Genomic DNA, 17,459 nt, shown 5'->3' on the forward strand with positions numbered 1-17,459 from the left:
CTGCCCTGTACTTCTAAAAGAGACCCCTAAAAGATTACCTCGGAGCAGAAACTATTTGGGTGGTGGATTTTCTCAGCACAACAGTGACGTTGAAATGGTAGTGCGTCGTGCTGGTATGGCTGTATCAGGCACTGGAGTGTTGTTGGGCTTTTTAAACACTGGGTGCATGTATAGGCCTTTATATCATACACATCTACCTTGCTACGTGTGCAGTTAGAGACTATTGCTGATGTATTTCCATGCACATTGCATTTTATTTGCGTTTGTCATCCTGTAGCCTTCACCAGTGACATCCAGTGAAACAAGAGGTTTCATCAGCGGTGCAGGCAAAGTATAAAGCAGAAGCTGCTGGAGGTGAGAAAAGCCCACGGATTGAAAGTCATGTTTCACATCAACCAATTCAACCACTGATTTCACCTCCTACAGGTAATCCATATCAATTTAATGCATATACATTCTTTGGACTTTTAAAACAGAAATAAGAATTCACAATAACATTTTTTTTTTTATTGTATGATTTAATATATTCAGTGGAAAAATGCTACTTAACTAAAAAAAAAAGCACCGCATGTGCAAAATGCGGTTTGAGTGGTTTACAAAACAGGAAGTAATCCTACTGGTGATTGGTTGTGACAGTGACGGTGACGGTTCATGCCCCGTTTCACGTTCACATGACTATAAATAGAGCTGATGAGGTAAAAGTAATGACACACTGTGGTGTGCAAAAAGAAACCGGCGTCTGATGCTGACGGCATCTACTCTGTACAAAAAGAAAAACACGGAGCATGACAAATCAACTGAGCAGTGGCACGTAAATACAAAGCAAAACAACACGCTTCCCACCAACATGACCAAGTGATTACAGCATTTGAAAAAAATCAGCTATTGCCTCTGTAGTTGCCTTGAAATGACTAGTGTCCCAATGTTTTCTACAGTATACAGTATAATCCAGTTTTGGATACACATACGCATCACTCTTGAAATTCAAAGAAATAAAAAGCACGGCATAATTTTCTTTATCCTGAGGTCATGCGATTAAAAACGACATGTTATTTATGATTAAAATCCATACGAAAGAGAAGACAATATTGGGACCGTGCGATACAGTGATACAGTGTTAAAATTCACAAGTTTAGTCAAAAGGACATAGAAAGTTATCCATTGTTTAAAGAAAGGAATCAGGTTTCAACACCAGGTAAATTAAAATGTTAAGGTATGTACAGAGTTTGGCCACAGTGACCGTACATTGCGATGCATCAGCCACTACGTTTAAAGACACTTACTGTATGTTGTTGCATCTTTTCTCTGCAAACAGCAGCAATATAAATATTGATCATATTAGGCCAGGCCCCTATACGGCATGTTTCCGCCCTGTGACTGCTCATTTTTTCACCATTAGGACATTAAAAAAAATAAAGAAAAGCTTTTTTCAGCGTGCTGGTCAATGCAAACATATTGTCCATATACCAGTCTGTACAGGATTTCAAGATTTTGTGATGACTTTTGCAAGCTCCTCTGAATACATCTCGAAATCCTGGCGGGACTGATATACTGTTATTCTGACTCCATCTGTTTTTACATTGCATACATACTGTATATAGCATTCATCATGCCTTCTCAAACGACAATGTACGCTACTCATGGAAGTTACACAAGTCACATTCACAGCAAGGCTACGTTCACATTACAAGATTCATTGCTCAATTCCAAGTTTCTCCGATCAGCTCAGATCTGATCTCTCTACCTCTACGATTCATATTCATGTTTCTAAGCGATGCGTATCTGTCATTAGCGTGAAAAGACTAGATGAAAAACTAGATGCATCTGCACATTTTCAGAATGAACGTCCTGTGCATGGAAAACGTACATCGTGGAAAAATACATATCTGTGACACAATATGCCAGTGCAGTAGCAATGAAATAAATAAAGTAGCAACAGAAACCTTCAACGCAAAAATGATTTGCCCTGGAGGTTTGCAAAAGGCTGGTCAGCTATAAGTTTTTTTTTTTTTTTTTTTTTTTTTTTTTTTTAAACGGCCAAAAAGAGGAACCAGCAGTAAAGTGTAATGTAAAAAAGAAAATCAAGGATGTATGAGTGTGTATCAGAAATGTACCTACGACTGATCTAGAAAGAATTTTTGTATTCGCACAGAAGGGCAAATTATGCTGTAACCCATAGTACTCGGAACTCGAAAAAACCCAACCTCAGATATGGAAAAGTGTAAATGGAGCATTCATTCAACTCTGGAAAGTCACATGTGACACATGTGATGTCACGATTTTATGAGCAAAAAATATTATACGTCATTTCTCATTGCTAATTGTGCACCTTAATAGGTTTTTTTTTTTATCAAATTCAATATTTAGCTATACAAATATGAACTTGGTCTTGACATCCATGTTTTTCCCCCAAGATGAAGCACTGGAATACTAAAGTGTAGACTGGATTTGTTATTTCTGGACTGCTGGTTTCTTTAGAGCTGCTTTTTCTTGCATGATAATATTGGTTGTAATAGTAACAGTGTATACACAGAGTAGCGTAGGCAAAAGTTGGCTAGTAAGAAAGCTTACAACATGGAGATTATGTCTTACATTATCCCATTCATGCATTTGAATAGATCTGGCACAGACAACTACAAACTGAAAAGGTGGTGTATGTCACGTTCGTTATTGATGTTACTGCCAGCATTAGAGTTAAGTGAGACCTGGGAGCTGCACTATGACTGGTAGGAATGTGTGGTCAAGAAAGGACAGCAGGAAAAACCTTAATGAAATCCGGTTTGAGCGATCAAACCATGCCAAATGTGACTTGGATCCGACTGGAAAAAGTTGGATTTTGGGTGCATGTTTGCTGATTAGACTGTAGAAAATATTTCCCGCTCACAGGTATATGGAAACAACAACAACAAAAAAGGATCTGCCAAGCAAAAGCCAACTGGAATTATCCACTTTAACCTTGTAATGTGAACGCAGCTGAAATGGAGTGTTAAACAAAACCTAAAAGCACGTGTATCATTTTAATCACAATATAGCCTACCACTACACACAGCGCGATCATTTCCTATTACAGGACAAACGACATGCATTTTTCCTCACAGTCATTTGCATTACTTTGACTATTTTCTACTTGCATACTTGCCAACCATTCTGATTTTCATAATCATAATATATATAAGGAAATATTCTTATAATCTGCAAGATTTTGCAGTAGTTCCCATCAGCTGCATCTTACTGTTCAATTAACAGCACTTTGATCATTGGATGAAATACACATTAAATTGAATGTCCAATTTTTTTTTTTCCCACTAATTAGATTAATTCAGGTGAAGACTGGTTCACGGCGTTGAGAGCCTTTGATTCTGATCGAGTTAACGTACACTTTATAAAAAAATAAATAAAAGTAATGTGTTTAACATTTAAACTTTTTTCTGTGACTCATATTCGTAAGTGGGCTTCCTCTGGGTCTAGGAAATATCCCTGTCTCATGGTTAGCAAATATTATGATGTTATTTCTGTTGTTCCTTTTGGGGGGAGTTAGACATGTACACAGGATCAACTTGGACCGACCTTAAACGGAGTTTGCACTACAAATGATTTTCATATCATATGAGTCATAATTCTGACTATTGTCCTACGTGAATATATATCCCACATTAACAGGGCGGAGAGACATTTTTTAAATAACATCTTTATGCAGCCTTCATTCACTTTATGCAACTGTTCATTACACTGAATTCATATTTTAAAGGAAATTAGCTTATATACTGAAAATACATGAATAAAGTGAAGCATAAGGTGAAGTTTAATACAAATGCCCTTTTAACGCTGTAATACGAAGCCAACAGTTCTGAGACTGAAATGAAAATAAATGAAAAGGATATAACCAATTTTGCTAGTCCCGCAAGATTTATCCTATAATATTCCATCATTTCACCCTGCTCTCAGTTCTCACGTCTGGCACACTGTAATCATACTTTCCCAGTTTCTTGGGTTCACTGCTCGGGATGCTCCAGTCGTCTGCCTCGATGCTCGTCTGGTAATGTCTTAAGGCTGACTTGTTGAAAACCGGCAGTCTCTCCACAGATTCAGAAGATAACGCCTGGAAACCACGTAGAGCAGGACAGACAAAGATACTTGATTTATCAATCAAGTTTATTTTCATAAAACTAGGCACCATTGCAAACTATTTTCATCTGGATTCTTGTCACACCATCCTAATCAGCAGATCAATCGATATGTTTCTGCCTCATAACCAGTGGAAAATAAAAGGAGCTTGAGCTTTAGACTTTTCTTACAGTAACTCTTTATAAAGCAAAATGCCCTCTCTATATATAATCCTCAAAGGATTTTCACTTTAAAAATACAACAATATCATTTCCAGGCAATATCTCTGACCTTAACTCTCCATCTATACATTTTTTTTGGTTCTATTCACCAGTGTGCGCTTTCTTTCAACAGCCATGTATACACATGTAGGAAACACGACTGCTGTACTCAAAAAGATCTCCAAAAAAAAAAGCTTACTTCAGGTCAGGGTTCAACTTTTTTTTTTTCCCCTCACAGAAAACAAACAAACGAGCAAAAAAAAAACCAACAACAAAAAAAACAACAACAGACAAATAGAGATATTTGTGTACATTTAATTTACACATATTATGTTAGTACATTATTAGTAAGAGTTTAGCTTCATACCTCAAATGTTTGAATGTACGTAATTACGACGTACCTTAAAGTAAATGACGGCTGATGTGCCGTATCCCTCCATCGAGTAGAGCTGGAGGTCTCCCTGGAAGTACCTGGCGTAGAGGCGTGAGATGGGAAGGCCATAACCGAAGCCAGCCTGCGCACACACACACACACACACACACACACAGACATTAAACCCAGAGTAAATGACTGACTGAGCCGAATGTAACTCTGCTAAATTACAACCCATGTCTATTAAACACACAGTTTACATTCAGAGCCAGTTTAGGAAAAACATGACTCTGCTGCATGTACACTTTAACCGTTGCAGTTAAAGCTGGTCAGGAGAATGAAAATGATTTGCGATGAACTGATTTCTCAGCTAACCCATGTGACGAAGTTTGTCTTATGAAAACTTTTGCACGCAGCTGTAGAACTTCTCTAGCATTCAAATGCAATGAAACAAAGCAGCTCCGTCTCACCAGTGGTGCGTTGCGGGCATTGTCAATCACAGGGCTCGGTGCTGTAGAATACATATAACTAAAAAGACGCTCAATCTTCCTCAGGGGCACGCCTCCTCCTCTGTCTGACATCTACAATTATAGAACAGTCAGGTTTGTTTCAAAGCATGACTACAAATGATGTAATTACTTACAGCAATATTCAATTCCCTTGTGCTCGATCACACCAAGCTGAACAGTGAGGGGGAAACTTACCTTTATGGTCAGGTCTTCATGTCCAAGAGAAACTCGAACTTTAATTGGTGGAAGATACTTGCTGTTCTCATGGGTTTCTACAGTCGCTCTCATTGCATTCTGGTAAAGCAGATTGGAAAGGATTTAATGGTGTAAAAAGTATACATGCTTAAACATTGGTTGGGTTCACTAAAGTAATTTATACCATGGTCTGTCTGAATACTCGATTCTGATTGGCTGAAACCGTTGAATGCACAGGTAGCTCCAGTCAGATTAATCACCGTTTTTAAATTAATGTGCTGCCTATAAACAATCGTAACCATAGTAACATACAGTTGCATAGAGTAGTTAAACTCACAGTTTCATTATCATATCGCGCAATTTTTCTGTCTCTCGCTCATAGCTATTTATTATAATTCATACAAATAAATGTAATCTTATCGCACTACTTTATCTCGGTGTATGATTTAGAGCAGAATTCTAGCTCTAACGACCCGTATATAAAATAACTAACGAAATTCACCGTTATTTTGGTCCTTTCAGTCAAATTTTTCCAAATTCCAAATTAATTCCAAAAAAGTTGGGACGCTGTGTAAAATGTAAGCAACTAATTTGATTGCTAGTGAATGATACTGTACTAAAACCACAAAATTGACTCTTTGATTTTTCTCCCAGGGAGCATTCTTTCTCAAATACTGAATATTAAAAATAAAAAAATAAATAAATTACTGTACCTTAAAGAGCTCAAAGAGCATGTGATAAAGATGAGATGGCACATAGACAATATTAACAGGCTCGTTGGGGTTTTTAGCTGCAAAAAAATAAAACCAGGAAGAAAATGTAGTCAAAAACAATATGACCGCTATATGCACACTTGTCTGTACTGCATTTATTCTAAGTTGTACACAAAAGGAGAGGTGTCTCTTCCTCTGCACTTAATCATAACTTATGTATGGCGTCTAAATTGGAACCTATATGCAGCAATGCTAGTGCCCTTTGGGCCTCAGCCTTCTCTAAAATACTCTTGCTGTTTATTCTGCAGAACTAGGGCATGAAGGCTGAACTCTACTAAAGGCAGATTGAATTATTTCTCAGTACACACAGAGCAAAGGTTATTATGGCTTTTCTTATCAAACTGCATGGCGGTGAGTAAAACATTATGGCTCGTATCAATAACCTGAAGAAATGAAATACAGAAGGATAATAATCAAGGCGGCGAGAAAAAAAAAGCAGCACGAAACAGATCTCACATCAGAACACAGCTAAAACTTCATAAGCAGGAAAAACAATCCCATACAACGTGCCATAAGTAATGTGGTAAGAGAAAACGCCCCATATATACACCCTCACTGTCTGTGCAGTTCTGTGTTGAGGGTTTGTCAAATAGAAACCATGTTTACTAAACAAGGTATTATTATTATTATTATTATTATTATTATTATTATTATTATTATTACTCAGTCCATGCCAACCTGTGAGAACTCATCATGCACAGGACACAGAAAGAAAGTCTGAATGGAAAGTTTAGATGGAGAGAAAGGTCTCGCTTACAGTTCACTTGTTTGATCTCCACTTCTGGAGACATCAGGTAATACTGATCACAAAGCATCCTGGAGCTCTCGTACGCGTCTGCAGTGACAGAGGAAGAAAACATAAAAATACTTTAACGTTTAAAAACATGCAAACGTTTGCAATATCCTAAGGACAAAATGAAGATGATGATTCTATTTAACTTACAGCAGTGTTTCTTCATTATCACCAGTAAGAAAATGGACAAACAGTGGATGGAAAGACAATAACAGTGTGAAACAAACAAATGGTGAATGGTCTGCATTTATATAGCGCTTTACACTGTTTCTGTTTTCACCCATCCACATACACACTCACACACCAATGACAGCAGAGCTCATATACAAGGCACTAGCCTGCCTTCAGGAGCATCTTGGGGTTCAGTGTCTTGCCCAAGGACACTTCGGCATGTGGGCCGGAGATCAAACTGCCAACCCTACGATTAGTGGACAACCCGCTCTACCACCTGAGCCACTGCCTGCATTACCTGTTCTGAATATGCAAAAATTAGTTTCTTTTTTTTTATTCTTCAGCCACATTTCAATTTTAAATAGTGTGTTATTAATGTTGTTTGGACAACATTAAATTAAATAAATTTTTTTTTTGTATTAAAATAAATTTGTGTGTGTGTGTGTGTGTATATATATATATATATATATATATATATATATATATATATATATATATATATACACACATATATATACACACATCACATTTTCTTTCTTATGTTTTGGACTGTTGTCTTTTTACAGGACATCCACATTTCATTTTTTTTTACATTTTAGCATTGATATTTTTGGACATAAACTGAAAAATAGAACTTGTTTTGTATTAAATATATATATATACACACACACACACACACACACACACACACACATTTTTTTGTTTTGGATGTTCAGAATCGTTTTCTTTTTTGCAGGACAGCTACTTTTCATTTTTACCATTTCAATATTCATATTTAGGACATAGAATAGATCATATATATAAATAATAATATAATTTAAATATAATTTTTCTCTGATGTTTGTTTTTGTCGTTTGTCTCTCTTATGTTCTGCAATTTCATTTGTAACATTTTAGTACAATTTTAATCAATCAATCGTTTACATTTATTCATTTAGCAGACGCTTTTATCCAAAGCGACTCACAAATGAGGAAATACAAGCAAATCAATTAATTATTAATCATTATGTATTTTTTTTTATTACATTTTGTTCTGGATTGTTGTCTTTCTGCAGGACACCTACATCTAATATTTAAGGTGTTGGGTTTTTTTTTTTTGGCATAAATTGTAAAAAAGACTTGTGTGCAAACCTTTGTAGTCATCTATGTACTAGAAGATCTTATCTACTACTCTTTAACAGGCACTTCAACATTTAGACTTCATACCTAAATAATCTCTATGAACTGCTCTCTTCTTTATAGCACGTAACATAAGCATGGAGCTCATGTTTATGATTTTACTGCAGAATATGGCTCATTACCTTTTACCACCTCCACTACATCACAGTTTGGGTCGATACTGCCGATATGCTTTGGGTGAGCTGGGTTTGTGCTCCCGCTGAAGATCAGTGCTGTAAGTAAACAAACAATTTCATGTGTGTTGTTGACAAGGCCTTTAATATTTACACGTTCTATCTAAACCAGTACAGAGCAAAGTACAATAAAAGAGTGGGTTAGGGCCATGTGTGCCTCCTAAAATCCATAGACAGAGCTCTAAATGCAAGAAATGGTCATTATTTTAACTATATCTAAGAGCTCAGTACTGTTTAGTTGCATATGTATAGTTTTCAATGGGTTAGAACTACAGTGTATGGAAAATGAAGACTCTTAAAGAGCACAGAGTGGAGATCGGAAGCTCATCTCAAATACTCACTATGCTGGTTCATAAGCATACGTGTCGAGATACGACTCGTGTAGAAGCGGTCTAGGAAATACTGGACATTCTGATTGGTCACTGGATCCACACCAAAAGCCTCCTTGTACTCCAGCACTCCCTGCGCCATTGTAGGAACCACATTATTGTGTCTGTTCCTCACGTTGATCAGAGTCTCTGTGAACCTGTTTGAGCATGTAAACTGTTAAAGCACTAGTAGAGCAGAATCAAACTGTCACAGTGCATCACAGGGTGCTTTCGCATGAACCCTCATGCGTTCTGCTCACTGGTGCGGTTTGTTTGTACAGGTGAGAACACAGCAATCACACTCAAGTGTGGATCAAAATAACCAGTATGAGATAGTCTGAAAGAGACCCAAGTGAAATCGTGGTTCAATTGGAGTGAGGAAGTGATTCTACCCTGAATCGACCCTACGTGCCTCGGATTTTGGGTTGCGGCATTTTTGTAGCCGTGAAAGGGCTAAACCGAGCTGCAAGGTGCAAACTAAGCCAAAGGACCGAGCTGTAGAACTGTGAGAGTTTGGACTGATGAACAAAAAGAGAAAAAAAATACGCTGGATATGATACACAAAACATTTAAAAGTGGTTATTTAGATTAAACCGAAAATCTGTGTTCTCTGAAGGTGGGTGATGGGTGTGATTTCTACGTACACTTGGCAAAGGTGTGTTTAGCTTTTTCTATCACCGTATTTATGACCAAATAAGGAAAACAGAATAGGAATACATTTTCAGCCTTACATGCCTCTCATCCAATGTTTTTTTTGTTGTTGTTGTTTGCTTTTGGTTGGTTCATTTAATTATGTGTAATGAGTGAAACCAAGCCAAAACCAAATAGCAAACGAACCAAAGGTACTGATTTCACTATAACTGAGGCTCAACAAGCAAACGGACTAATAGGTGTGAAAGCACCCACAGTCCTATTAACACCATTTAGAAAATAAACAAACTCACTTTCCCAAAACATTTTTGTCTTCAGGATCCTTTTCCAGGAAGTCCACAAGCTCCATCAGACTCTGTGTATACCTGGTTTCAGAAGAATATCTGATTAGTGAGAGTGCACTGAATCCTGAAAGGAAACAAACGATACAAATTACACCAATCTGTAATTCAAAGTTGTGTGTGTGTGTGTGTGTGTGTGTGTGCGCACACGCGTGCGTGAGAATGTGTCATTTTAAAAGCATTAAAATATTCATTTATCTTCAGTAAGCACTTTATAGTGGTCACGGTGGTGGTTTATCCGGAGACTATCCCGGGAACACTGGGTGTATCTGGACACCATGCACAAACATTCATAGGGCTCTTGCTTTTAGGGGATGTGAGGAAACCAGAGTACACGGAGGATCTAACTTGTTTAACATTCAGGTTCAGTGGTTAAATGTTTCTAGGTACCATGCTGCACATTAGATGTGAAAGTTTTTGATCCGAATGCATGTAATCAGAGTGGGCCTTTTATGTTTCCGAGCAGACGTTGTGCTTAATTAGCGAAGGAACATCTATAATTAAAGTGTACTCACTGGAGTTATGTAAGCAACATTATAGTACCCTCTGTTGAAGGTTTTGCTGGTGAATTCTATCTGGCTGGTGAGAAGGCAGCTTAAGCTATGGCTTATTATAGTTACAGTAAATTCCAGTCATGGTTTCTATCTGCGTAAGACATGTGGTACTCAACACTGGTCAACGTACAGCAGAACTTTACTGTCCCTCTGTCTGTGAAAACATCGCAACATGATAATGTCCTTGCTAGTGCTGTGGATTGCGTGAAGAAGTCCACGTTCATGAAAACTTGTACAAAGTAAATAAATAAATAAATAAATAAATAAATAAATGAATAAAGATTAGGGATTCAATCCTGAGTCTGTCTGTGTGGAGTTTCACATGTTTATCCCATGTCATGCAGGTTTCTTTCTTCTTTCCTCCAACCTCCCATAATCATGCTGGTATGAAGATATGAAGGGAGTCAAATTAAAATACCATGATTAGTTTGTAAGAAAATAAATAAATAAATAAATAAATAAATAAATAAATAAATAAATCAGACAGCAGCCCACAGTGGCCAATATTTGTGAGATGGTATAGAGCACTAGGGGGTCCGCAGATGGACATTTCATTCAACACTTGGAAAAACTTCAGACATTTTCTGTACAACAAGGCTCTATAAAAGGTTCTTTAAATTTGCTTGTGATAAAAATTGTAAACGTTTTCCTGGGCCCATCTTACAAAACAAGTCTTTCAAAGTTTGTCCTGATAAAAAGTGTTGTCTCATGACATAAAAAATTGGGCAGAATAAAAAACGTGTTTTATGGCCAAGGGAGTGTTACAATATTGGCATTTTGGTGGTTCTTCCTCCTTCAGTGAATGCCCATTGGTCAGTCTGGTGTGGCCTACACGGCACCTTGTGTACGCCACTTGATCACGATCTACTCTTAAAAGGGTAGGTTCGTATTTTCCCAACTACCGGGTTTATTTCAAATAATGTGCTATTTCCCTAGCTCCCTCGCCGCTTGCCATTTGTCGAATATATACTGGTTGGCTTAAGATCTGAAGGTAGGATTTTGCTTTCTGTGCTTCTGTGAGGGATTTTTTGCAGCCATGTCTGCTTGTTCATTGCCAAAGATAACACTATGTCCCAGAATCCAGCAGAAAACTATGCTGTAATTGCGTCTTCATAACTGGTTTGTTTTAATTAAAATATCAACAATTATTGAGTAGTCTGTCATCAAAGATTCCAGTGCTTAGAGGCCGGGTTTTTGAGCCAGTAAACACTAGGAAGATTCCTTTGCATTTTCAATATGTTACATGAATCTAAACTTAAAATCAAAATCTAAGTTGTATGTTGTGACATCTGGTTAATAACATCCCAGTGTCCACACCATTCGACTTTTCAGAAGATGAATCCGTATCTACATCAGCCCCTTCAGTGTGACGTAAAACGCTCAACCTAGAGTAAACCCAGGTCCAAGGTTTAAGCAGCTCAGTAATCCATAAAGAGGCCACACGAGGTAAAACAAGCCCTGGAGCATTGAACTTCATCTCTAACAAAGATAAGCAATAAATAAATAAATAAATAAATAAATCTGCACACAAGCAGGCCTAATATGCAGTTTGACAATCTAAGTTTAAAGACATTAACATAATATAAAAGCTGAATATTGACATTCTGCACTGAGAACATGTTCTTTGACCCTTTACATCCTGACTTCACGGTTGCACAAAACACACACTATTTTAAGGAGTCAGCATTAACTAAAATGCTTCGAGATGCACTTAGTATCTACAACCTCGGGGAGCCTACTCTTTTGCAACAGAAACCTGAACAATGAGAGATCTTATGAGTTTATTACTAGCCAGATATTCTGTTGGATTAAGTTCAAAGTTGGTGTCTTTCACAGAAAATTATTTTCATGCAATTAAAACTTACACTAGGCCACCACGGTGCATCTTTCTGATTCATAACCGACAGCAAAAAAAATCATATAAACTTGTACTGAAGTGTTGAGGCAGCCTGGTGTAAAGAAAGGCTTCATAAACACATGAAAATCGCAAGTACCGAGACGTCATGTTAATATCACACACACAAGTCATTTTGCTTTCAGTCAAACATGTTGCCTGCAATTACCATTCCTAATATTCCCTACTTTTTGTATTCTATCATGCTCCAATCCAAATCTCTATTGTATCTAGTACATCAAACTATAGAGAGGTAAATGGCATTGCTCTGCAATGTCTCTGATGCGACCATATGGTTGTTTCGTGTAGTTCCGCCGTGTGTATTAACGTGATCAAAGTGCTACCGCAGTCTTCAAACCTACTGCTGAATAAGCTTTCAGTTCCTTAGCAGTCGACTAACTTTGTTTATGTGGGTTAAATAACTAATGAAAATGAATTCAGAGATGAATGGGATTATAAGAAATATAAGAAAATGCTCACTTCCACAAAACATTCTCATTTCCATTATTGATTGTATGGCAGCCTGGGAATACTCCTCACATGGTCAAAGATGGACATTTTCTAGTACAGTTCTGAAAATTAAAAACGTCTTTATTTTCGCGTGTATCTCAAGTACAGTCCGTTTCGTTCTGTCGCCTAAATTTCTGGTCTTCATTTGATTAAGGTTAAAACATTTTAAAATCTTTGTTCGGCGTCATCTGTACAGAGTGTGAAAGTGTGAGTTTGAGAGCTGGTATCTGATTACAAACTGAATTTATTAGGCTTATATCTATTTCTTGGTGCATAGCTGTGCAACAACTTGATCGAAACTTGACATTCACCATGTGAGGAATTTACACAGCTAGCATGGTTTTAGACATATTTAGGCAGACTGACTGTATTTTCTTCTGCATTCGATCTTTGCTGAAAGATAGCTTAGACAAGGTTATAAGTAACCTAAATATTTGTTTCTCCTTATTTTAGTAAAATATATTTGCTTCTTAAAGCATATGTCAAAGTATATTACTGGCAGAAAAATAACAGAGATGTCCCCACAAGTTTTCCCAGACCACCACATATAAGTGATGAAATATTGATGATAAAACCTGAGCACGTAAATCTCTGACAGAACTTCATTTCATGTAGGTCACACGGTTATGTCTTGAGATTAAATTAAAGCCTCCAAACAAGACGGTTAATGGACAGCCTTCTGCAACTGGACCTAATCACGTGCACAATGCTGCAGGCCTCCAGCTGATTTCACTTCATTCGTGGGCACCTGAGAGCCACGAAAACAGGTGACCTTACCAAGTGTGCAGCAGCTGCACAGATGGCGTCCCGATGAGCTTGTCAGGGAGCAGGTCGATCTCCTTCATGATGTTGGCCAGTCTGACTGGAAGCTCCTGACGGAGGAATATGAAGGAAGTCTTCTCACAGGCATTGGCTGAGCCTGAGAAAACAAAAAGAAACATGAGTAGGTTACACAATGCTGTACACAAAAATGTAGCGTGGATTGGAGAATATGCAAAACACAATGTCCTTTCTCCTGAAGATATTACCGTGATATAAACTTAAAGATCCAGCCTTACCTGTTACTATTGCAAAGGTCTTACACTGGAGACTCCTTCCAAAAATGCTTTATTCATAGAAAACACCATATCGGCAATTATACATACTTTTCTTTGTTAATTAGCATATTTTTTAAAAATGTTATTAGACTTAGACTAGTCTTATTAGACTTGGTGCGTGCACCATGCTACTTATTAATCAACACCTTGAGAATTCAACAGTGCTGTCATTGTGGCACTCTCAATACCGAGGTATATTAAGCTTCAGCATACAATGCCCAAAGAGTAGAGATGAGATAGTTTGATATTTAGTATTATATCAGCACCTATCCTAGTCTAAGATGCTGGATTGATATCTAATTTGATTCCACTCTTCTGGGAAGGCTTTCCACTAGATTTTGGAGAGTGGCTGTTGGGATCTGCCCATCAACCACTCTCACTATGTTAGCTGAGGAGCCCTGGAGTCTTCATGGAGCTCGCTTTGCGCACAGGGATTACACATTGTCATACTGGAACAGGTTTGGGCCTCTTAGATCCAGTGAAGGAAATCTTAATGCTGCAACATACAAAGACTTCCTAGACAAATGTGTGCTTAAAGCTTTTGTGGCAGCAATTTAGGGAAGGCCCATATATGAGTGTGATGGTCAGGTGTCTACAAAGTTTGGCCATATAGTGTAGAAAAAGTGTTGACTGACATGACACACTTTGAACAAAGAACACAACAGTCATTTATCTTCTGTAGCCGTTTCTGTCGCTCACCTGGAGTCTATCCTGAGGTGAGAATGTACCCCAGATGTGCCAGCAGCCCATTGCCGAATAACCTGCACATACATTCTCACACCACGGGGCAAATTCGAATAGCCAATCCACCTAGTGGCATGTTATAGGAGGTGGGAGGAAACCAGAGAACATGGAGGAAAACCCAAATGGACACAGGGAAGCATACAAACTTCCACACAGACAGCAGCCCAAGCTGACAATTGAACAAGGGACCCTGGAGCTGTAAGGTAGCAATTCTTCCCAACGCACAACAGATTTGATCAGTAACAGCATGACCGTTTCGGATCAGAATCGGGTATTGGCCGATCCCAAGAGCCCTGATATCAGTATTGTGTATAAGGCGGAACCAGAGAAGTACAAAATTCAACTTCAACTTTTGGTGGCACAATGCATTTCAAATTTCATGAATAAAATTCTAATTTATTCAATGCTACATCCACAAAATGATCAGGTTTCCCCCTGGTGAGTCTAAATTCGATGAAATGGAAATTTAAAAATAATTTTAAGTAAGCTTAACATTCCAACATCTTGTCCATAAAATTGACAAGAATAATTGTCGGTAAAAATTTAATATTGAAAATGCTACACGGGAAAAAAAAAAATCCAAATTTTCAAATCTTTACACAACACCCTGACACTGAAGAGTGTTTTCTCTGATAAGGGCACGTGCTGCCTTCAAACGTGTCAAAAGGTCAGAGGGCAAACGCTCTCATGTCCTTGAGAGAACAAACGCTGAACTCATTTCTAATAAGAAAAATATCATTTTCACGCGCGCACAAGAGCGATACCGAATCTAGACACGTGACCGCGTCGCACTTCAAATAAACACGGTATGCCGGATGTCACGTTCGCCTTGTTTCCTCCTCATTGTGCACGGCAAAAGCAACGCGCGAGCGATCGTTATTATTATTTAGAGCTCGCAGTCTCGAGCGTTTGATTTAATGTGTGAAACAACTTACCGAAGTCTATGAACTGTTTCATTGAAAGTGGCGAAGGCGAGAATTTAGAAAATCTGTCCACTTGCTTCGGTATGTTAAACCTCGAAGTGTTCTTCAGCAAAATATGAGCGAATTTCATTTTGAACCCGAAGTCAAAATCCAGGTGAACTTGAAATGACTTCTTCGCTATGAGCAGCGCGCGCTCGCTCGCTCGCGAGTTAACACCGTTTGTGGTGGGGGAAAAAGGCTAACCTGCGATTAGCATCGCCACATAACCACTATAATGTCAATAACAGTAAAGCGGTGGTCCTGTGCAAAGTTATTCGCAGCTTCTTAGCCATAGAAATGAAGGCAGAGTTTCGAGTCTGCTCTCCAGCATCGGTGCTGCTCACACCACCTTCAGTAACAAGTCCACAGAGCTGAGCTGCTCCTTCTGCTGTCTCCTTTTCTCCAAGTGTTTTTGTTCAGTTTGACATTGCTTTCCTCCACTGGCCAGCTGTTGGAAGGAAGGGTCTTCTCTGAAGTCCCCCTTGCTTCACGTTTCTATAATTAAAGCCTGAATTAAATGCATATCTAACCCGGACCGTTTGTGATCTGACTAGTTATAGAGGTTTCCCTGTTCTGGAGATGTGTGTGTTTTTTTTTGTCTTCACGATCTATGAAAACATGCTGACCGCTACACCGCGCATGCGCACTTGCGAATTAGAGCAAAGGTTATGTGGTGGGAATGCGCGGCTCCGTCATTACAAAAAAAACATAAATAACATCAAAAATAAGGCCTGTCGTTTTACCCTTCCGACACTTTCTATTACCGATATCACATGCTTTGGTGAAATCTTTGTGTGGACAGTTAGATAGTGTATATAGCCCTATCTCTGTTTATTTTTCAAAGGTAAAGTGTTCGATTGAGAGGTTCAGTGGTTTCTCACTAAGGACTGTTATTCCCTCTAGTGGCGAGTTCTGAAGCATTACAGATCTGTTGCTCTTGTTGTAAACCTAAACAGCTGAGCTACTGGTCGATTTGTGGTGAAAACAATTGCAATTTTAGGCAGCCCAGGCGTAACCTGAGCCTGCTACAATTGGAGGGATAGACAGAAAAAAATGTTACATTATATGTACATTTTAAGTGTAAAAAATAATCTTAAAAATGGTAATGGAATAAAACCAAAAATAAACACACAGTGTCGAGGGGGAGCCTGGAGCCTAGCCCAGGGAACTCTGGGCTCGAGGTGGGGGACACCCTGGAGAGGGGGCCAGCCCATCGCAAGACACAACCACACACACCACACACACTGCAATTAGAGATGCCAATCAGACAACAATGCATGTCTTTGGACTGGGGGAGGAAACTGGAGTAAACCAGAGGAAACCCCCAAAGCACAAGGAGAACATGCAGAACTCCATGCACACACAGCAGAGGTGGGATTCGAACCCGCAGCATGGAGGTGCGGTGCAAACATGCTAACCACTAAGCCATAGGAAAAGAATAAACAGCAGAGTGGTGTGATACACCCCGACATATGGTGACATCCTGTTCCTACCCCACAGTCAATTATTTTCCACTTACAGCACATCCAGAAGTGTTTGATGCCTCTTGTATCATGACAATTTGCCAATGATTACAATTTTTTAAATTTATTAAAGAACAACACTTTTACCTGTTTATAGCCTAGTTACTTTTAAAGTTGCAAGTTAGTTCCCTTTCTGAAGGTGGTATAAATATTGTCTAAAATGTATTTCTCTAATATGTTCCTGTTTTGTGATTTTCTTATTGCGAGGGTTATTTTCTTGTTCTTTCTTTTGTTTTGTTTTTTTCAGTGGTGGTTGCAAATCCAGTTTCCCCAGTACACTCCTGAAGTGAACTCACCATACAGTTCACAGCTTTTTTTGGTACTG

At 38.4% G+C, this 17,459-nt stretch overlaps 1 protein-coding gene across 1 annotated transcript; it reads right to left on the minus strand.

Annotated features, from left to right (window-relative positions):
• Nucleotides 1–411: 411 nt before the first annotated feature.
• On the minus strand, nt 412–16,202 carry pdk4 (pyruvate dehydrogenase kinase, isozyme 4). The gene is made up of 11 exons (XM_053612696.1): nt 15,585–16,202; nt 13,586–13,727; nt 9,803–9,874; nt 8,832–9,016; nt 8,440–8,529; nt 6,933–7,010; nt 6,116–6,192; nt 5,403–5,501; nt 5,169–5,279; nt 4,727–4,840; nt 412–4,099 (listed from the first exon to the last, which is right to left on the minus strand). The coding sequence occupies exons 1-11, from the start codon at nt 15,700–15,702 to the stop codon at nt 3,926–3,928; spliced, it is 1,260 nt and encodes a 419-aa protein (XP_053468671.1). The 5' UTR covers nt 15,703–16,202; the 3' UTR covers nt 412–3,925.
• Nucleotides 16,203–17,459: the final 1,257 nt, after the last annotated feature.

This window comes from Ictalurus furcatus, chromosome 24 (genome assembly GCF_023375685.1).
Source record: "Ictalurus furcatus strain D&B chromosome 24, Billie_1.0, whole genome shotgun sequence".
Classification (NCBI taxonomy): Eukaryota; Metazoa; Chordata; class Actinopteri; order Siluriformes; family Ictaluridae; genus Ictalurus; species Ictalurus furcatus.